Source organism: Anolis sagrei, chromosome 1 (genome assembly GCF_037176765.1).
Source record: "Anolis sagrei isolate rAnoSag1 chromosome 1, rAnoSag1.mat, whole genome shotgun sequence".
Lineage (NCBI taxonomy): Eukaryota > Metazoa > Chordata > Lepidosauria > Squamata > Dactyloidae > Anolis > Anolis sagrei.
In genome coordinates, this window is record NC_090021.1 from 251,458,917 (window position 1) to 251,481,471 (window position 22,555).

The 22,555-nt window shown below is 41.9% G+C and overlaps 1 protein-coding gene across 5 annotated transcripts in view; it reads right to left on the reverse strand.

Annotated features, from left to right (window-relative positions):
* TRIM66 (tripartite motif containing 66) overlaps positions 1-22,555 on the reverse strand; it is a 65,469-nt gene that overhangs the window by 10,994 nt on the left and 31,920 nt on the right. For 4 of the 5 annotated variants that reach the window (XM_060767307.2, XM_060767300.2, XM_060767290.2 and 1 more), the window contains 3 exons: positions 2,931-3,203; positions 1,777-2,005; positions 262-322 (listed from right to left, as the gene is read on the reverse strand). In XM_060767307.2, coding sequence (XP_060623290.2) covers positions 262-322; positions 1,777-2,005; positions 2,931-3,203 — 563 coding nt within the window. The remainder of the gene's footprint in view (positions 1-261; positions 323-1,776; positions 2,006-2,930; positions 3,204-22,555) is intronic. The other variant, XM_060767316.2, reaches the window with a different exon arrangement.

Consider the following 22,555-nt stretch of genomic DNA (forward strand, 5'->3'; position numbering starts at 1 on the left):
TGAATGCGATTTTCCTGCTTCGTAGCAGGGGGTTGGTCTGGATGGCCCATGAGGTCTCTTCCAACTCTATGATTCTATGATTTAGGATTGTAGTGCAAAATAATTTTCATAACAGACAATGTGCTTGAAATATTTCATAAGCCTAGGAAAACTTATCTGGATGGCTTCAACATTAAGTGCAATTTATACTATCTTCTAAGGAGAAAAAAAAAGAAGAATTCCTTTTATTTAAATTTTGCATGTCTCAAAAAACCTGATTACCTGCTGCTCTGCTTATTTTTATCTTCCATTTCAAAATGTTTCTCCTCACATTTATGGCAATCTGAAAGAAGAAAAATGGATGAAATATCAAAAAACTTAACACGACTAAAGTAAGTTACATTTTGGCATCCATAATCTCTTTTGTACTGATTAAGAGATTAGTAATTGATTGGTAGGCTGAGGTCCGTGTCACTTCCTAAGCTTTACTGGGCTCATGTTCCTCATGATGGAAGCAGGGAGGTTTTATGTCCCCAGTTGGATTTGCTTTTGCTTTGCTTTTTAAAATTATTCCAGAGCTAGGGTGGTTTTTCTCCTATCACAGGGCCACATCCAAAGAGGAAGATATCTAAAGCTTTCTATGATTAGTCACAGAAGCCACTGAATCATAGACTTGGAAGGACCATCTACAGTAGTTCAAACCTTGCTATTCAGATATATACAACAAAATTACTACTGAAGCTTGGCCATCCAACCTTTGTTTAAATATCTCCCTCTGAAGCAGTCCACTCCATTGTCACATATTCAAGAAATTCTTCCTTAGGTAGAATCTTTTCTCTTGTCACTTGAATTCTCCTTATCCTGAGGCCAGTATGCAAAGGGATTTTATAGCACCTTAGAGACTAACTGAGAGAACAAAGTTGGAAGCATATGTTTTTGTAGAGTACCGACTTCATCTTCTCAGTTAGTCTCTCAGATGTTATGAAATCTCTTTGCATACTGATATTCCAGACTGAGATAGTTATGATGCTACTAGGACAAAATAGCTTTCTATCACCAGCAATGCAAAGGATCTCTATAGATCATTTCCCTCTGAACATGCTATTTTTTGGAACTTGGAAACCACCTCCTCCAGAATGATAGAATTTCATCCTAATATATTTGTTTCTTCTGTAACAAAACAGGGTACTCTGGACATGCAGGATCAGAAAGAAGCTTTGGAAGCAAATGTATTTCACGCATCTCTATTACATATGAGAAAATATTCATTTCTGGTAGAGAATAAAGTATTGGATTTGTCAAAATTCAGGGATTAAATGAGCTCTGGATAACAGGAGCACCATATCCAATTTGAGCACCTTATTTCAGTGAGTAAGATATAAGCATCAAACATGACTGTGATTTTTAAACTAATATGAACTATGGGCTAATTATATGGATTTGAACAGGAGAATTGGTTCAGTTCAGAATGAAAGATTGAATACAGCATAATGTAGGTAATCACATAAGCTTACAATAGAATAACATGCACCATCTCATCAAAAACATAAACATTTAAAACTGTAAAAAAATCTGCAACATACAACAATATAGTGTGATAGAGGTCTTCTCGATCATTACAACTCAGACAGTATTGAAACAAAATATGAGACTTCTAGTGTTAAACTGAACATAAATTGGTACATTTAGAGAAGATGGGTTGGTCCTCTCCTCTGAATGTTTGTTTTATCAGCAACAGAGCACATTATCTTAATAGACAATTTTGAATAGATAAAAGAAGATCAAGAAAACCGGTACCTTCACTATGTTTTGGAGTTGAATTAGGTGACTGTATACGATCAGAGTTGCTGGCATGTATGGAAGGAGAGACACATGGCTGAGTCTTCTTTACTGAAAGATTAATAGGTTCTTCCAGAATATTGTGCATAGGAAGAGCTAAGGTGTCAGTGTCTTTTGACTCTGGTGGAGTGATGATGGAGTTGCTTCCAAGACTGAAACTTGCTGAAACAAAGTCTTCACTTTCCAGCTTGCAATTTAAAAAAAAAAGACATTGAAATGTACAACTTTTAAATATATCAAGGTTGACAAAATGATGGTAAAATCATTTGTAGAATGATATAGAAGTGTTGGGATATACTAATTATGTACACAAAGGCTGGGATCCAAAGAGTAATTTTAGGACTACTCAAAGGGACACCTAAATGATTGACCTACATGCCACTTCACAAACAGGCTTTTAAATCACACATACATAGAGCTTCACTAAATGTTGTCTGTGACATGGAAAGATTCTGTTCATGGAACACAACCCCAAGCCCCACTTGAGCATGGAGAACGTGATCCCACTATTTGATAAATTCATATCAGCGGAACAATAGCTTCAAACTATAAGAAAGGAGATTCCATCTGAACATTAGGAAGAACTTCCTGACTGTGAGAGCCGTTCAGCAGTGGAACTCTCTGCCCCAGAGTGTGGTGGAGGCTCCTTCTTTGGAGGCTTTTAAACAGAGCCTGGATGACCATCTGTTGGGGGTGCTTTGAATGCAATTTTCCTGCTTCTTGACAGGGGATTGGACTGGATGGCTCATGAGGTCTCTTCCAACTTTATGATTCTATGATTTACCATATATACATTTTGTCTGAAGTTAAGCAGTCAGGCTTGGTTACTAATTGGATAGCAGACCATCAAGGAATACCAAATGCTTATTGGTATTAAAATGCTTTATTAAAACAGATATAAGGGTAGGTTTTTAATAGGCATAAGATTCACATTGAGTAGTGTCAGAAGCCATAGGTGATGATTTCATGGTTGTCAGGTAGGAGGGCAAGGCGTAAGATGTTATAATTGTAGTTTCTGTTAGTCTTTGCTGTCCTATTTGTACATAATTTTTGCTTTTTGTTTGTCATTTACACACAATAAAATTATATTTTCTACCTACAACAGTTCTTACCTTGCACACTGTGCTCAGCAGGGGCATTCCACCAGTTGCTATATGGTCAGTATTGTTAGTGGGCAGGTCATTTTTATTCCTATCCAAATCCAAGCTATAATTAGGAACAATTTTAGGTGGCACATCAGAAGAAATTGGCATATTCTGGGACTGGCAGGATGTTACACGGGGGATTTCTTTTGCCTGAGGACCAGATGACTTGGAAACCCTTGCAGAAGACAAGTCCATATCTACAGCATTTGGAATGCCTGCAATGTTCAAGGAAGATGGTTGCTGAAAAAGAAGAACATGCAGCTACATGTTCAGTGAGGAGGAATGTCTCACACTTTATTTATATTGTTATATGTTCTCATTTTAATACCCTCATGATGTTTTAAGATACCATCTGGGTTTTTAAAAGAGTGAATCTATAAATAGGACACGAGAACTTAATTAGTTAAAATATAATTTATTTTACAAGTATCCCAGATTAACCAAAAATTTTAATGAATAGCAGAAATTTATAATATCTATAATTTATTTATTATTTATTTCAGACATTTATATCCCTTGCTTCTCACCCCACCCCACCCCCACCCCGGGGGGGGGGGGGTGGACCCAGGGCAGCTCACAACCTGCAACCATTAGGTGCCAAACAAACAATAGTAATAAAATCACAATTAAAACATTAGTTAAAAACATCAAATTATAAACATCAATTTAAAAATTAAACAAATCCATATCCAGAGTCTTAATCTGAGGTTTGTCCATTGTCACTCACATAAATCATTTACATTATTATCACTGCATCTGCTACTCAAATGCTTGGTCCCACAACCATGATTTAATTTTTTCTAAAGGATAGGAGAGAGGGGGCTGACCTGATTTCATTAGGGAATGCGTTCCACAGACAGGGAGCCACCATAGAGAAGGCCCTGACTCTCATCCCCGCCAATTGCACTTGCAAGGGTGGCAGGATCAAGAGCAGGATGATCTTAACCTCCGAGGTGGATCATATAGGGAGATACATTTGAACAAGTAAGCTGGGCTGGAACTGTATAGGGCTTTGTAGGCCAAAACCAGTACTGTGAATTCTGCTCAGTAGCAAACTGGCAGCTAGTGGAGCTGACCTAACAGTGGAGTGGTATGCTCCCTGCATGCTGCTCTGGTGAGCAATTGGGCTACTGCCTGATTGGTTATCTCACAAAGGTCAACCTAGAAAAAGTGCTCTCTCTCTCACTGACATAAAAGAAAGCCTCTTCTAGGATAGGGGTTGAGATCCTGGATAAGCAGATGTATGGCATGTGCATATCTATAACAGATCTCCCATCAGATCTCCCATCCTTCACCTTGTCTCAAATATCACTCTTTCTATCCAGCAATTCCCCCAGTACAGCCATTTTCTGGCCACTAGAGACTGGCAGAGATGCATCCAGTTATTGTTCTACAGCTGGATTAATAACAACAGGTATCCTCCATGATTCCAAAGGGGTCCTTTAGCAGTCCTGGGGGATGATATAGGGACACAGTTAGATGCTTCTCCTCAGCATTTCTTTCTCCATCAGCCAGTAAACACCCATGTTGTAAGAAGAGGACTACAGCAAAGGAAAGGCTCATTTTGTTTGTGGTGTGGTTGGTACAGAATTCTGACTTCTACAATGACCAAAACGTTAAGAACAATGACATGTGTTGAATTGGAGCTACTGTAACTCATTAACACAATGCCAATCTATATGTAATCCATTACATATTTCCTCTATCTGAAAACAGTCTTTTGTTCCTCTTTATATAGAAATACATGCAGAATGAAAGGATTAACCCAGTTGACTGAAATTCATCTAAAGCACTAAAACACACAAAATTAATCCACAATGATTTATTTAAATTAATACAATCCCACCTATTAAAAGTTCAATATTTTAAAAAAGAACACTCTTTATTACCAGCCACTTCTTAATGGAAATAGTAATGTCTTAATTTCCTCATTATGTGTATCTGTTGTGTAGAAATCCTAACTCCCAAGCTATAAATAACACCCTTTTATACTGAGATGAAGGAGTCTTCCCCCAAAAGCTTTTCAGTTGCTCAAAAAATCACAAGATCAGAAAGACACCTGAAGGGCCATCCAACCCAACCTCCAGCCATACAGATGCAGATAATCAAAGCATTACCAACAGATAGCCCTGCAGAAAAGGAAACTCCACAACATTCAGAGGTAGCATATTACCATATTTTCCGGTGTATAAGATGACTGGGAATATAAGACAACCCTCAAATTTTCCAGTTAAAATATAGAGTTTGGGATATACTCGCCGTATAAGACTACTCCTCTTCCAACGCACACCAAATAAAAATTTAAAAAACATCGGATTTGATTTCAATATGCTAATTTTCCTATCACCATGCTTCCTTCACTGCCTCTCAGATCTCGCACATGCATGCCTGCACCACTTCACTGAAGTCCTCAGGAGCGAGACCTGAGAGGCAGAGAAGGGGGTACAGTAATAGGATACAAGGGTGGGCCAGACGGATGAAAGAGACTCAGCGCCACTCAATCTCTTTTTTCCATAGCCTGGGCGTCCCGGACGCCTGCAGCTTACTCCCTCCTTCACCTACACCTTCCCAGTGAGGCAACCCCTCACCTTGTCATTGGGACACTATTAAGTCACTTCTTTCCACAAATTCTGGCAAGTTGATTTTCTTCTACCATAATGCCTCCACCATATGCAGCGATCGCAGATTCTCCAGTCCGGCTTGGGAATTTCAGCACCTGCTCTATAAGATGACACCCAGTGTATAGGACGACCCCCAACTTCTGAGAATAATTTCCTGGGTTAAAAAGTAGTCTTATACACCAGAAAATACAGTATTTTGTTGTACAGATTTTACCATTCCTCCTCTCTCATTTGGTTTCAGTGAGAGAGGAAATTACTTCCAAGGCAGTGCTGATAATGGGTCCAATCCTACCATTTCTCAAGGAAAGAGGGGGATCTTTTCTTCTAGTCTCTCAGAGATTGACACATTATAAACAGGTGTGCAATGCATGGTAAAGGTTTCAGACCAAAGATTCACATAAAATATGGGATGGGCAGGTTGTATCAGATACAGTCCAACCTTCAACTTTAATTTCCCATGACAATTGGAAGCCAAGATGATGTAATGGACTATGAGTCCTTCTACACTGACAGCTAATGCAGGTCCACTGCAGCATCCAGGACACCAGATGGGACCCACATAGTGTCCTGATTGGGACTTCCCCAACCACCTTGGGAGTGAGAGAGAGTCCCTACTGCCCAGCTACACCAAGCACTGTTGGGCAGTCACTGTCTGCCCCCTCCCCCCCGCCTCGTGTCCCCAGGCATGACACACCACCTATCTGCTCCTCAGTGCTCTGGGTGACATCAGCCAGAGGGCTGCTGCACTGAGGGAGATGGAAGGGAGAAAACCTCCCTTCCCTCTCCCATTTCCAGTTACACGCCAACATAAGTGAGCAGTGCAGGTGAGCCCTATGATTCTGGGGACCATGTTTCAAACCCCTGTTTTCCCATCAAACCTACTTGGAGGCCTTGGGTAAGTCCCACTCTCTCAAACTCAAAGGAAATTATTAACATATTGCTTCTGAACAAATACTGCCAACTCTGCAATAGGGTCATCCCAAGTCAGAAATGACTTGAAGGCAAACAAAACAATTAATGAGGGGAGATTGTTAGAAGCTAGCAAGTGAGAAGAGCGCTTCTAAAACCAAGAAGAAATCACCCTTTTCTTATTTTTTTAAAAAACCATTATTGAGTTACTGTATATCCCAAATTTTTGGAGTCACAATCTAAACCTCTGTGACTAAAGAATCGGAGTGTGCCAGGGAACCTTTGCTGGTATTTCAAAAGTGTATCACTCTCACATGGTTGATCAAAAAGACTCCTGGCAACTTCAAAGCTAATGTATTTGCAAGATCACCTGATGTTTTTGAAGTAATACCTTTAAAGAGATTAAGTTCACCATAGAAATGGGTTTCTATTTCCCCTTATTACTGCTCCAGAAACAGGAAAAATATGAAGAGAATATAATAGACTGCATCAGTCGATATAAATCATTAATCTTACTAAAGAGGAACCAAAGGAAAAACGAGGCCATCAAACTGCCATCTGTTTTTCCCTGGAGGCAAAAGTTAATTCTGTGGTTATTTTAATAATGAGAAACATTATGATCCTTCAGTACAAATATGTGTGTGTGTGTGTGTGTTAAAACTCCTGGTAAAGAGTTGACACATTCTATACTCTGATCCACAAAGCTGCTGTCAAATATGAAGTGAACAATGCGCTGGGAGTAAGGCTCATTAAGATCTTATTAATTTTCTCCCTAAAATAATCATTCCTTTTGCCATTAGCAGGGGACTGAGAGGAGGGGGGGAGCAAAGGAGGAATCTCTTCTTCCCTAGTGATTTCTGCTATACCAGATAATGCAGGATGATTCTTTGCCAGTTTAATAGCTCAGAGTTGTCTAAAACGTTTCAACATTTCATTCTTTGAACACAACAAACATTCATTACAGAGGATGCCATGTTGTGGTGCAGCAAATCCTGTCAAATTTTGACATTTTAATAAGTAACATTGCAAACATGTTCATTTGTACCAGGACATATCTGTCTTTGTAACTTCCCTCTCAGCAATGTCTGTTTCTTTAGCCATTCCCATATTCTTCATAATCCCTTTGTGAAAAAAACAACCTCAGTTGTGTACAGATCCTAACTCACAAAAATATAAGTTGCAGAGGTTACAGTAATCTTGCAATTGTGATCTTTATTTTAAAATTATTTCCCCACCATTACTGCCAATTTTATCTGAGAGATTTTAGCTTTAAAGTTACAGTTGCTACCTTTGTCCTGGCCACGTCTTGATAGTCATTCCCTTTAATAGCATCCTGGAAAAATTAAAACTAAAATCAATAGCCAATACTGTTACTGGAGATAAATGATGGGAAAGGCTTTACTTACTGATTTTTCCCATGGCAGACTATTGCTAAACAAAATGCACAGAAACAAGGTCAGCAATAGGGCTGGGAAGGAATGGCAACCCTATTTATACTTTTAAAAAGGACTGTGGATAATGTGCCCAAAATTAAAACTTAAGCTCTCCATGCACACATGCATTATAAACTACAAAGGAAGATGGAAACGGAAGTGCCTACCTTTCATAAGACCTGGGCTTGGGATTTGTTAAGGCTACACCATTTCTTTCTGATTGCAGAAAAATTACTGAGAGCAAATGGCTGCAAAGTAAGCGAGGCTGCTGCTAAGTGGAGCAATCCCCCTGGCAGCTCATTACACTGCAAGGTTAAACAAATGCACTAATTCAAATCCAGTTAACTCAAGTTTGACTTGGAGTGCACCAAAATCTACACATATATTCAAAGCATTTCACTAGTCTTTCCTGAGTAAAGTGCCCCTGAACAGATCTTATTCTGTGTGAGGGAGGGATATGGGAACATGAATAGATCTATCACTCTCTTTATCTTCCTCTCTCTTTCTAAAATACATCCCTGGACCTGTGTTACGGTGGACAGAGCAGCAACAGCCATCAGAACCAAAAGCGTTGCATATTATTCATCTTGCTTTGGGCCCAAACAAATAAGCTTTCCTAATCAAAAAGTCACTGTGAAAAAATTCTAATATCAATTAACACAACACATACTATTGCTTCACTCCCATCCCTCAGGTTGTGGGGGGTAGGGGGGTAAACTTATCCGGTGCCATAGGATCTTGACAGCCATTGAGATCTGAAGGACCTTCTCCTGACCATTTCAAATGATGTGTTTCCCTTCTATAGTCCAACAATTCTTGTGCAGCCCCAGCAGAATTGCTTTGGCTCTGACATTTAGGGCTGCCAACTGACCATTAAAAAAACCAGGCAACTTGATTTTGCAAAGTTCAGGCTAGTGGCAACGCAATTATAAAAACTAGTTACTAGGCATAAAGCTGAATCTTCAGAGTCTGTCTCTTAGAGACAAGTCAAGAAAACAATGCAGCCTAAGTCTGAAAACCTTTTGCCTTCCCAGCATAAGTTCAGTGATAGTACTGTTGTACAATTAGCAGAAATTGGTAGTACATTCTAATTTTGGTAGTGACATTTTCAGTTGTTAATGTGTGAAACAATCCATGTTTCTGATTTCATGTATTCTGATTTCTATGTTTGGTTGTGAAAGTTAACAAGCAATAGAATCAACTCATCTGAAATGTGATGCTGGAGAAGAGTTCTACATATTCGCTTGTCTTTTTGGCAATCTATGGCATGTGTCTTGGAGCTAATCAAGACTGAATTGTTACTAGCAGCTATAATGACCAAACTGTTTTGGCCAAAACATAAAATAGCATAACTCATTAGAACAGAGCTTTCCATATTTTCAACCATTTCATGTTGGTGACACAGTTTTTAGACATGCATCACTTCACAACACAGTAATTCAGTTTTACTCACAAACCAGAGGTTAAACAAATCCTTTATAAGAAATAAATACACATACATAAATTGTAAAAATAAAATATATGGAAACCTTACATTTCGTATGGTAGTTGCCATCATAGGTCATTGGGCGTTGATCTGAGTTTTAAATGGTTGTTTTTATATGCTATAGTTTTTACTTTATTGTATTGTACTGTGTGTTTATTTTATGCTTTGTCTTAGGCACTTTGTGCCATATGTAAGCCGCCCCGAATTCCTTTGGGGAGAAGGCAGGGTACAAAAATAAAGTTATTATTATTTTGAAAAAATGTGGTCCATTGCTTATTTCCCATAGACTCAGAGGTTTCCAGTTACATTTGCTCAATGCACGTACACACTGCAGCTGGCATATTAATGTGTCACGACATACAGTTTGGAAAGCTCTGCATTAGAAAACACGCCACACTTGATTTAGTGGAAGACAGTGGAAAAAGAGGAATACTATGTTACAGGTGGATAGTCTCAATCAAAGAGGCCACATCCCTGAGTTTGAAGGACTGTAGATAAGAGTATCTTGGAGGTGTCTCATTCATAGAGTTATTACAAGTCAAAGCCAGCTTGACAGCAATTAAGAACAACAAGCAGATGAAGATGTTATTAATAATCATTATTACTAATATGAGCACCTGTGAAGTTTTTCCACACAGGTATTATTCACTACATCAGCTTAGTTCATCCAAGTTCTACATAGCTAGCTCAAAAACCAACCCAATCCAAAAATGTCAGTGGTAAAGCACATACTAAAACTCTCCAAGGGCCCATCTACACTGCTATATAATGCAGTTCGAAACACCTGTTAAAGAATCTTAACTGGGAGAGTGAGCCCTCTGCCAGAAAGTTGACATCCAATCCCATAGTAAGGGAGAGGGATGGGGGCCATAGCTATGGGTAGGTAGCATGAAAATCCAAGCCTCCCAACAGGCATTCCATCTTACACCAAAAATGGACTGGCCATTGATCCCAACTGGCTAGCCTCTGCTCTCCCTGGTTATTATTTCCCAGTAAAGGTTGTGGAAAACTTATTCTTACTGTATTTATAGCTAGTCTTAATTCAACTATCCGACAATCTTTCTTATACTCAGGCCAACCCAACTCAAAATTCCTAGCTATAGTCCTGTTGCTATTATTCAGAACATAGTCTAGCACACTACAGTATAAGAGCCATTGATCTGAATTAATTTATAGCCACACCAAGGGGGGCAGGGATACATCTCTGTGTGTGTATGTAAATTAATTTTAGTGTGATAAATTTCTACAATTTTCCAAAAAGAAGTAATACATTGCAGGTTTCTCAAATTTAGGGCCAGTTTTGAGAATCCTAAATATCAGAAAACCCATTCCCATGAGAAAGATGACCAGGAGACAAGAAAACAATAGAAATTTACTTTTCCCAACAAAACATATATAGTTTTTCTATCATGTTTATGTTACCTTATTGCCTAAGAGATGAGGTTGTGTGATCTTCTAGATATTGCTGGACTGCAGCTCCCATCATTCTTCATCACTGGCTATGTAGACTAAGGTTGCTGAAATTGTGGTTCCAAAACATCTGAAAGGCTGCATATTCCCTCCCTCTCATATCCCATTTAAGGATATATTATTGCTCCAGTGTTTCTCAGTTCCCTCTACACTTTCTGTAGAAATATTTCTTAGTTTGAAAGATGCAATTGTTTAGGTAGTTGCCATGTAACATTTGATATATTTTGATGGTGTGTTTGCTACTGCAATTCTTCAAGGATCTTTTTTAGAAATAAAAGCAATAAAAAATCTGAAAATGTAAGTGACTTTATTCACACACATACAATGATTTGTATTTTTTTTTATTTGCACCCCATCTTCCTTACAATTTAAAAAAGAGCAGCACAGTTAAAAATGTGCAGAAAGTTAACATTAAGATAGAATTAAACTAGTCAGAACATTAAATTATCTCATATCTGACTGAAAGAACAAAATTTAATTTAAAAGTCATTACGAACAGCACAGTTTAAAGCAATGCAGCAAACCAAAGTTTATTGCAATGAAAGGGTATTTGCCTGCTGATGGAAGGGCAGTGGGCCTGATGGCCTCCCTGGGAAGGGAGATCCAGAGTCTAGGGTTCAACCACTGAAAAGTTCCTCTCTTGCGTCCACACCAACTATGCCCGTGAAGGTGATCAAACTGAGACATGAGCTTCTCTTGATATCTGAGGGCCCCAGCAGCCACATACAGTAAGGTACAGCATACCAGATACCTTGGATCTAATAGGGCTTTATAAGTCAAAAGCACTTTGAACTGTCATCACACGGGGGGGGGGGGGGTTGCCCCTTGCCATGGTAGGGCTTCTCTTGAGCCACAGATTCAAATGCACCCCATCAGATTATGCAAGCTAAGGCCCTGCCCCATCAGTGGGTAAAGTGGCAAAGAAGTGTTGCAAGAAGCTTCCTCACCACCATGGTGAATCTTCCGTCTTTTTGGTAGCTCCAATGGAGCTACGTGCTATTTCTATGCTTTCCCCCCATCTGACAGACACACCCTGTCCAATACTCAGTGTGGGCCATCCGCCAAGGTGACCAAAACTGCCTCTGTTCTGTTGCCAGACTGAAATGGATCTAGGTAATATGTTTCATACAAGAACTCCAGGAGTTCACACGGTGCCGCACACTACAATATCTTGCCCAAGAGTGCTATATTAGACATTGGCTAATATAATTATCTATTATAGATAGGTTGATACAACTACCTGCTGCACTTTAAGAACTTTGGTAGCTCTGTTGATTGTGTTTACCACCCACCATTCATGCTGCTCCCGATTCTCTGGTACCTGCTGGCCCTTCCCTTATCTGTGGGAGAGGTAAGGAGGGGAGCGAATCGGAGATTTCTGGAAATAGCAGAGTCCGGGTAAGAAATGAATGGAAGGGAAAACTAGAACGAATTGTATCGGTAACAAATCAGATAACCAGCAGCGAAGCATGGGGTGAAACTATGGATGTGAATTGCGTCATGGAGGAGGGAGGGTGTTCCGTTAGTCGGGGAGCCCCCATAGAAGTCATGGTGGGGAGGGGGAGATACGGGAAAAGGAGACCCCGAATTCGGCCTAGGGACCGTACAACAACTTTAGTAATTCCAAATCGGTCTCCTGATACGGTAAATTGGTGTAACCAGGATGGCGGTCCCCCCGGATTGAAGGTGGTGCTGTTGAATGCCAGATCTGTCAGTGGCAAAACAGCCTTCATCCAGGACTTAATCCTGGATGAACGAGCAGATCTGGCGTGCATCACAGAGACCTGGCTGGACGAAGCTGGAGGTGCGAATTTGACCCAGCTTTGCCCGCCAGGTTTCTCTGTGCAGCACCAGCCAAGATCCGGAGGGCGGGGAGGCGGGGTTGCAGTGGTCTATAGAGATTCCATTCTTCTGACCAGGGCCCCCATCCCGCAGTCAACAAATTTTGAATGCGTCCACCTGAGGATGGGTGACCGGGACAGATTAGGGATTCTGTTAGTGTACCGTCCACCTCGCTGCACTACAGTCTCCCTGACTGAGCTAGCGGGGGTGGTCTCGGACCTGGCATTGGAGTCCCAGCGGCTGCTTGTGCTGGAGGACTTCAATGTCCACGCCGAGACTGCCTTATTGGGAGCGGCTCAGGACTTCATGTCTGCCATGGCAACCATGAGGCTGTCCCAACAGGTATCTGGCCCCACCCACAGTGCTGGACACACATTGGACTTGGTTTTCTGCCAGGGATGGGAGGAAGGTGGCGGTGTTGAGGAGTTATCCATCTCTCCGTTGCCATGGACCGACCACCACCTGGTCAGCTTTAGACTAACTGCGCCCCCTAACCTCTGCAGAGGTGGAGGACCCATTAAGTTGGTCCGCCCCAGGAGGCTTATGGATCCGGATGGATTCCTGACGGCTCTTGGGGAATTTCCCGCCACCTCGGTTGGTGATCCTGTCGATGGCCTGGTCGCTCTCTGGAATGGGGAGATGGCTAGGGCAATAGACACGATCGCTCCAGAACGTCCCCTCTCAAGTAGCCGAGCTAAACCAGCTCCTTGGTTCACTGAGGAGCTGGCAGCGTTGAAGCGAAAGAAGAGGGAACTAGAGAGCGTGTGGCGTTCGAATCCGAGTGAGCCAAATCGAACACGGTTTGTGTCCTTTTTAAGGGCATATGCCGCGGCAATAAAAGCCGCAAAGAAGACTTTCTTTGCGGCTACTATTGCGTCTGCAAAGAACCGTCCGGCTGAACTGTTCCGAGTTGTCAGAGGCCTTTTAAAACCACCATGCAGGATGGGTGCCCTGATGACTCGGCAGTTCGCTGTGAAGCCTTTGCTCAGTTCTTTGCAGACAAAGTCGCTTTGATCCGCTCTGGTCTGGATACCATATTAACGGCAGTCTCTGAGGATGTAACATGAGCATCTGCTTGTCCGGTTTTGATGGATTCATTTCAATTGGTTCAATCTGAGGATGTGGACAAGGTGCTTGGAGGAATGAGAGCTACCACATGCATCCTAGACCCCTGCCCATCCTGGCTTCTGAAAAAGGCCAGAGGGGGATTGGCCGAGTGGGTGAAGGTGGTGGTTAATGCCTCCCTTCGGGAAGGCAAAATTCCAGCCAGCTTAAAGCAAGCTGTAATAAAACCGCTGTTGAAAAAACCATCACTGGACCCCACTCAATTCGTCAACTTTCGGCCTGTTTCCAATCTCCCCTTTTTGGGCAAAGTCCTGGAACGTGTGGTGGCCTCACAACTCCAGGCATTCTTGGTAGACACGGATTATCTGGATCCGGCACAGTCTGGCTTTAGGCCGGGGCATGGTACCGAGACAGCCTTGGTCGCCTTAGTGGATGATCTGCGCCGGGAACTCGACAGGGGGAGTGTGTCCCTGTTGGTGCTGCTGGACCTCTCAGCGGCCTTCGATACCGTCGACCACGGTATCCTTCTGGGACGCCTCACGGGAATGGGTCTTGGAGGGACTGTTTTACAGTGGCTCCGCTCATTCCTTGAGGGCCAGTCTCAGAAGGTGTTACTGGGAGACTCCTGTTCAACCCCACAACCTTTGTCTTGTGGGGTTCCTCAGGGTTCAATATTGTCTCCCATGTTGTTTAACATCTACATGAAGCCGCTGGGTGAGATCATCCGGAGTTTCGGAGTGCGATGTCATCTGTACGTGGATGATGTCCAACTCTGTCACTCCTTTCCACCTGCTACTAAGGAGGCTGTCGAGGTCCTGAACCGGTGCTTGGCCGCTGTGACGGTCTGGATGGGGGCGAACAAATTGAAATTGAATCCAGACAAGACAGAGGTACTCCTGGTCAGTCGTAAGGCCGAACAGGGTATAGGGTTACAGCCTGTGTTGGATGGGGTCGCACTCCCCCTGAAGATGCAGGTTCGCAGTTTGGGTGTGATCCTGGACTCATCGTTGAGCCTGGAACCCCAGGTTTCGGCGGTGACCAGGGGAGCATTCGCACAGTTAAAACTCGTGCGCCACAGTTAAAACAGTGCCCGTACCTTGGGAAGTCTGACTTGGCCACGGTAGTCCACGCTCTGGTTACATCCCGTTTAGACTACTGCAACGCTCTCTACGTGGGGTTGCCTTTGAAGACGGCCCGGAAGCTCCAATTAGTCCAACGCTCGGCAGCCATGATACTAACAGGAGCGGAGCGCAGGGAGCATACAACTCCACTGGCTGCCGATTTGCTACTGGGCTCAATTCAAAGTGCTGGCGTTGGCCTTTAAAGCCCTAAATGGTCCTGGCCCAACTTACCTATCCGAACGTATCTCGGCCTATCAGCCCACCAGGACCCTAAGATCTTCTGGGGGGGCCCTACTCTCTATCCCGCCTGCTTCACAGGTGCGGCTGGCGGGGACGAGAGACAGGGCCTTTTCTGTGGTGGCCCCGCGGCTATGAAACGCCCTTCCCATGGAGGTAAGATCAGCTCCCTCATTGATGGTATTCAGGAAAAGACTAAAAACGTGGATGTTCGAGCAGGCGTTCGGTTAACTCAGTGCAATAAGTGTAATGATTGAAGGACTGGCAATCTGGACGACGAAACTGGATCACGATTTTAGTCAAGAGATGAATTGGATTGTTTATTGATATATGTATTGTGGATTATGTTTTTATGCTTTTAAACTGTATACTGTTGTTTGTTATAAGTTGTTGTAAACCGCGTTGAGTCGCCGGCTAGGCTGAGAAATGGCGGTATACAAGTATAGTAAATAAATAAATAAAATAAAATATAGAGGGATGCAGAGATGACATTTGCAACAAAGGCCTTAAGTAGGTTGAAACTTTACCTTGTTGTAAGGAGGCACTGCTTATGAGAGTGCCACCAATAGACATGGCTGCTTGCACAGATGTGAAGCATAAAGAATGACATAATGGGTAATGGTGATCCTAGCTTTATTAGATGTATCAATCTCCTCACAACTCCCTGAGCCTTTTTGCATGTACTGTACTGTTCACTCACCTAGCAGCACAATAAAATGAAACCAAGTACATGTAGTCCATTGATCAAGAGCATTCAGGGCAGAAATGGGAAACTTCCATACCTCTGCAGTTGTAGAAATTATTGGGTGAGAAGCCAGGGTTGGCATATGTGTGAGCAGATATACAGCACAAATTTTATTTTCCGGTGTTTAATTTAGATTTTATATAATTATTACATTTTTGCATTTATTTCTGATTTAATGTATTTGTTTTAAATCTCGTTAGCTTAATATACGTTTTCAGTTTGTACTGATTGCTGCAGTATATGCCCAACACATTTGTTATCTACAATAAATGTATGTTTGATTCATAGTCTAGTCAGTCCAAACATCTGGCGTTACTGTATCATATTTCTTGATAATTCCAGGCACATCCTTATGGACTTGTTTACAGATGATGCTCTCCAAGATATGACCATCATTATCACAACATCATAGCTAGACTTCATTTGATATTTGCCCAAGATCATTCTGCCTTTTGCCCACCATACAATTCTTTCCTCTGTTTGTGACAACTGTGCTCTGTATTGCTCTATGATTCCTAGGTATGACAATATACCTGCACATCCTTTTAAGAGGGGGAAAGCAATGACACAGCTGTAGCTCCATCTATGGGATCAGGGTGGGATAGCTCAGTGCTGTCATGAAAAACTACTCCCAGGTTATCTTGCATTCACCAAAATATATTTGTGGCATGGCTTCAGCAACTATTTGGAATAGTGCCAGTTTAGGTTAATATATCATAAGGTAGTTTCACTCACTTCATACCTTTGCTAGTATGAATTTTATTGAATAGGTATTCTAGAAAGATATAGAAAGCACAGTTGAGCATGAGTCATTTTTGTACGCCACAAAGTAATACCTGACATTAGGCATAAATAGCTATGGGTGCACAGTTTTATTTTAATTCATGACATTAGTGTTACAGAAGGAGCAACAACTGCTTGTAAGTGCAGCTGAATAAGCACCTTCAGTACCTAGTAAGCAAGTTAGTCTAGTCCAGTGGTTCTCAACCTTTGGGTCTCCAGGTGTTTTGGACTTGAGCTCTCACATTTCCTACCAGCTGGTAAGCTGGCTGGGATTTCTGGGAGTTGAAGTCCCAAACACCTGGAGACCCAAAGGTTGAGAACCACTGGTCTAGCCTGAAGCTAGAGGAGAATTTATGATTATAACAGCAGTGGTGTAGATAAGCCTTTCTGAAGACTTGAGGTATCTGAAATAGCCCAACATACGTCCCACCTCGGAGTCTAAGATCTTCTGGGGGGGCCCTGCTCTCGACTCCACCTCTATCACAAGTGAGGCTGGCGGGGACGAGGAGCAGGGCCTGCTCGGTAGTGGCCCCTCACCTGTGGAACTCACTCCCCGGGGAGATTAGATCAGCGACTTCCCTTTTGTCATTCAGAAAAAAATTGAAGACCTGGATGTGGGACCAGGCTTTTGGACATTCTGGCAGCTAAAGGAAAGACCTTGATGATGGGCAGGAATTGACAGAACGGAATGGATTTATGGAACTCTGAACACTGACCATGAGATTGTTTACTATTGTGTTATGTACTGATGTTTTTAACCTGTTAACTGTTTGTTTGATTGCTTTTATGTATGTATGTATTTCTGACACAGGCATCGAATTGTGCCTTCCTTTGTAAGCCGTCCTGAGTCCCCCCTTGGGGGTGAGAAGGGCGGGGTATAAGTAACTGAAATAAATAAATAAATAAATTGCCAAACTTTAGTGCCAGATCTGACTTCAAAACATTAATGAGATGTTTCTGTAGAGGAAACCAAGGTTGCTTTGTTATGGAGTGTGATTTTACTGTCAGTCTGCTCCTCATGAAAAAACAGAAACTACGGTCACAGATGTAAAATGAGCCTACCTTGTTCACTACCTTTCCAACAGAACAGTATACATTGAATGGAATAAGTAAGCTTTTAAAAAAAAGAATTTCCTTACTATCCATCATCATCATCATCATCATCATCATCATCATCATCATGAAGCCAGGCTGTTTCAGCTAATATTTTCCTCGCATTCACTACCCAGTCTTTAAATATACATCAGATTGTATATTTAAATGGACATCAGATTGGCTCCCTCTTTGTTGGTATTCCGGAGAAAAGTGAAAACATGGCTATTTGAACAGGCGTTTGAATAAGCAGTGCAATGACTTCAGGAATGGAACTACGACAGACAAGTTTGGATCATGATTCTAGTTATGAGACGCCACTTGACTGTTTATTATTGTTAAATTGTTTAATTTGTTTCTGTGTTAATTGTTTTTAAGTATCTGTTGATGCCGCATTGAATTTTTGCCTTGATTGTTGCTTTGTTCTTGCTTGATTGTTGTAAACCGCTATGAGTCGCCTTAGGGCTGAGAATGGCGGTATACAAATGAAGTAAATAAATAAATAAATAAATAAATATACAAACATATTTTCTAAAGAGAGACCCAAGGTACTGATAGATAATAGAAGCAGGACCTTAGGTTGGAGAATGTCATTGCCGCATTTACATAAGCTTTAAATGACACCATGGTGGGTCTGTTACACTATTTGAAATTGATTGGAAAAACAGAGTATTTGTACACATTAGTATAGACAAAGTTACATTGATTCAAGGTTCTTTTAATGTTCTCTATCACTGAGTTTCCTTCAGCAGTTTAAATCTGAAAGCCAGTACATCATTTGTATTTCTCAAGAGAAAGCAGTTCTCAGGGCTATTCTGAGTGATGAACAATGAACATATTAGATCAAGGTAGTCAATCCAGGAATGATTTTTTTCTTCCTGTGATCCCTGGTTAGTAAAATATCCTGAATGAAACTATGCTTAGGCTTTTCTCAGTCATAATTTGTAATTAAGGCATCCAGTTTGCTGTGCCTGGAAGTATGTTGTCCTATATGTCTACACTAATGCTCTGAGAAAGGATGTAGCCTTCACGTAGCAATGGCAATTGAGCTGCTGTAAAATGAGACATTCAAGCTTAGAATTCCAAACCTATTTGAATCAAAGGCCTCTTGAAAGCACAGTACATGAGCCATGGTTTTGGCTTCCTCTGGCAACAGGTAAGAGTGGAATTGTTTGTTTTCGAAAGGATTTTAGGTATTCATTCATTCAACTGTTGTTCCGATGACCACAAGAACTTGTCAGAACACCATTCTGTATGCATTTGTTGAGCTGTCTAAAAAGTAGCTGGTACTTCAGCGTCAAAAAAAGTGAGACCAAAAGTACAGGATAATGATATGGTTTAATTGGCTGAACAAATGGATAAGTTCTTTCAAAAGCAGCCTAAACTTCAGAGGTCATATTTGTATCATGATAGGTGCTTTATCAATGTGTCGAAACTGACACCTTCCTTGAGATGTAGATGTCATACCAAAAGAAAGGCCCAGTTCATAATCAATTTTGCTATGTCTGGATTATTCAATTCATTGTCATTGCATTAGATAAGGATTCCACACTGACACAGAAAGCATATAGCTTTGTCTTGCACCTCTTTTAAGATGAAGGGAACAGAAGTCTATGTCCTTTTCTGCTACCAGCCCAAAAGGATGTTGACAATTATCCTGAATGGCCCTGGAGGAATTAGGATTTAAGTTCATAGTCAGAAAAATACTTGAGGTGCTGTCTTTTGATGCATTAACAAACAGAAGAACAAGATGATCAAGAGTTGCTTGTCTCATAGAATCATAGAATCATAAAATCAAAGAGTTGGAAGAGACCTCATGGGCCATCCAGTCCAACCCCCTGCCAAGAAGCAGGAATATTGCATTCAAATCACCCCTGACAAATGGCCATCCAGCCTCTGCTTAAAAGCTTCCAAAGAAGGAGCCTCCACCATACTCCGGGGCAGAGAGTTCCACTGCTGAACGGCTCTCACAGTCAGGAAGTTCTTCCTAATGTTCAGATGGAATCTCCTCTCTTGTAGTTTGAAGCCATTGTTCCGCGTCCTAGTCTCCAAGGAAGCAGAAAACAAGCTTGCTCCCTCCTCCCTGTGGCTTCCTCTCACATATTTATACATGGCTATCATATCTCCTCTCAGCCTTCTCTTCTTCAGGCTAAACATGCCCAGTTCCCTAAGCCGCTCCTCATAGGGCTTGTTCTCCAGACCCTTGATCATTTTAGTCGCCCTCCTCTGGACACATTCCAGCTTGTCAATATCTCTCTTGAATTGTGGTGCCCAGAATTGGACACAATATTCCAGATGTGGTCTAACCAAAGCAGAATAGAGGGGTAGCATTACTTCCTTAGATCTAGACACTATGCTCCTATTGATGCAGGCCAAAATCCCATTGGCTTTTTTTGCCGCCACATCACATTGTAGGCTCATGTTTAACTTGTTGTCCACGAGGACTCCAAGATCTTTTTCACACGTACTGCTCTCGAGCCAGGCGTCACCCATTCTGTATCTTTGCATTTCATTTTTTCTACCAAAGTGGAGTATCTTACATTTCTCACTGTTGAACTTCATTTTGTTAGTTTTGGCCCATCTCTCTAATCTGTCAAGATCGTTTTGAATTCTGCTCCTGTCCTCTGGACTATTGGCTATCCCTCCCAATTTGGCGTCGTCTGCAAACTTGATGATCATGCCTTCTAGCCCTTCATCTAAGTCATTAATAAAGATGTTGAACAGGACCGGGCCCAGGACGGAACCCTGCGGCACTCCGCTCGTCACTTCTTTCCAAGATGAAGAGGAAGCATTAGTGAGCACTCTCTGTGTTCGTCCACTTAACCAATTACAGATCCACCTCACCGTAGTTTTGCCTAGCCCACATTGGACTAGTTTCCTTGCCAGAAGGTCATGGGGGAACTTGTCGAAGGCCTTACTGAAATCCAGGTACGCTACATCCACGGCATTCCCCGCATCTACCCAGCTTGTAGCTCTATCGAAGAAAGAGATCAGATTAGTCTGGCATGACTTGTTTTTGATAAATCCATGTTGACTATTAGCGATGACTGCATTTGTTTCTAAGTGTTTGCAGACCGCTTCCTTAACAATCTTTTCCAGAATCTTGCCCGGTATCGACGTGAGGCTGACCGGACGGTAGTTGTTTGGGTCATCCTTTTTTCCCTTCTTGCAGATTGGGACCACATTGGCCCTCCTCCAATCTGCTGGAACTTCTCCCGTTCTCCAAGAACTCTCAAAGATGGTTGCCAATGGTTCCGAAATGACTTCCGCTAGTTCCTTCAATACTCTGGGGTGTAGTTGATCTGGCCCTGGGGATTTGAACTCATTAAGAGCGGCCAGGTATTCCTGGACGACTTCTTTCCCAATTTGGGGTTGGATGTCCTCCAATCCCTCATCCACTCCATCTTGCTGAGGTTGAAGACTCTCTTTTTGTGAGAAGACCGAGGCAAAGAAGGCATTAAGTAGTTCTGCCTTTTCCCTATCCCCTGTCAGCATTGCCCCATCTTCTCCTCGAAGAGGTCCTATCGCCTCCTTGTTTTTCCTTTTTCTACTGACATAAGAATAGAAGCCTTTTTATTGTTTTTAATGTCCCTGGCAAGTCTGAGCTCGTTTTTTGCTTTAGCCTTGCGGACCTTTTCCCTACAGGTGTTGGCTATTTGTTTGAATTCTTCTTTGGTGATTTCTCCCTTTTTCCACTTCTTGTGCATGTCTCTTTTGTGTCTTAGCACAGTTAGAAGTTCTTTGGACATCCATTCTGGCTTCTTTGCACTTGTCCTATTTTTTCTCTTTGTTGGCACGGTTTGCAATTGCGCCTTGAGTATTTCACTCTTGAGAAATTCCCATCCATCCGTGACTCCCTTGTCTTTTAGTATCTGTGTCCACGGAATGCTGCTCAGCGTTTCCTTCATTTTTTGGAAATCAGCTCTCCTAAAGTCCAAAAGGCGGGTTTGACTTGTCTTAGTTTCGGCCTTCCTTTGTACCTCAAATTGCAGGAGCACATGGTCACTTGCCCCTAAGTATCCTACCACTTCGACCGCATCGATCAGGTCCTCCGCATTTGTTAGGATGAGATCAAGAGTAGCCAATCCCCTTGTTGCCTCTTCTACCTTCTGGACCATGAAATTGTCTGCAAGGCAAGCGAGGAATTTGTTGGACCTTGTACTCTTGGCCGAGTTTGTTTTCCAGCAAATATCGGGATAGTTGAAATCGCCCATGACTACTACATCTCTTCTCTGTGCCTGTTTGGTCAACTGTTGGCAGAAGACTTCATCAATGTCAGAGATGTAGACCTTTTTGTCCACCAGATGTCATCAGAGTTTGATCAGAATGAATCTATTAGGTCATAGTGTTGTCCAGTCTCTCAGCTAAAATTCCGGTGAAGTTCTTCAAGTCCAGATTTATTATGGATATTGAAAGCAATGAGAGGAGGTTAAAAAATCCTCAGTGCTTTTCAATCAAGAATACTGACAAATGCGAATACATTTCATTTATTTGATTTTTATATATATAAAAAGACACCACGTGTACCAGGCTTTTAGGAGATTTCTTCTGGCCTCAGCACCCACATCACCTCACAGGCTGCTCCAGAAACTGTGGACGCATGAAACTGCAAAATTAATGCAGTTTGACATCACCTGAAGTGCCAAGGTTCAATACTATGAAATAATGAAAGATGTAGTTTTACAAGGTTTTTAGCCTTCTCTGCCAAAGAATACTGGCACCCCACCAAACTACAACTCCCATAATGCCATGGCATTGAGCCATGGCAGTTTAAGTGGTGTCAAACTG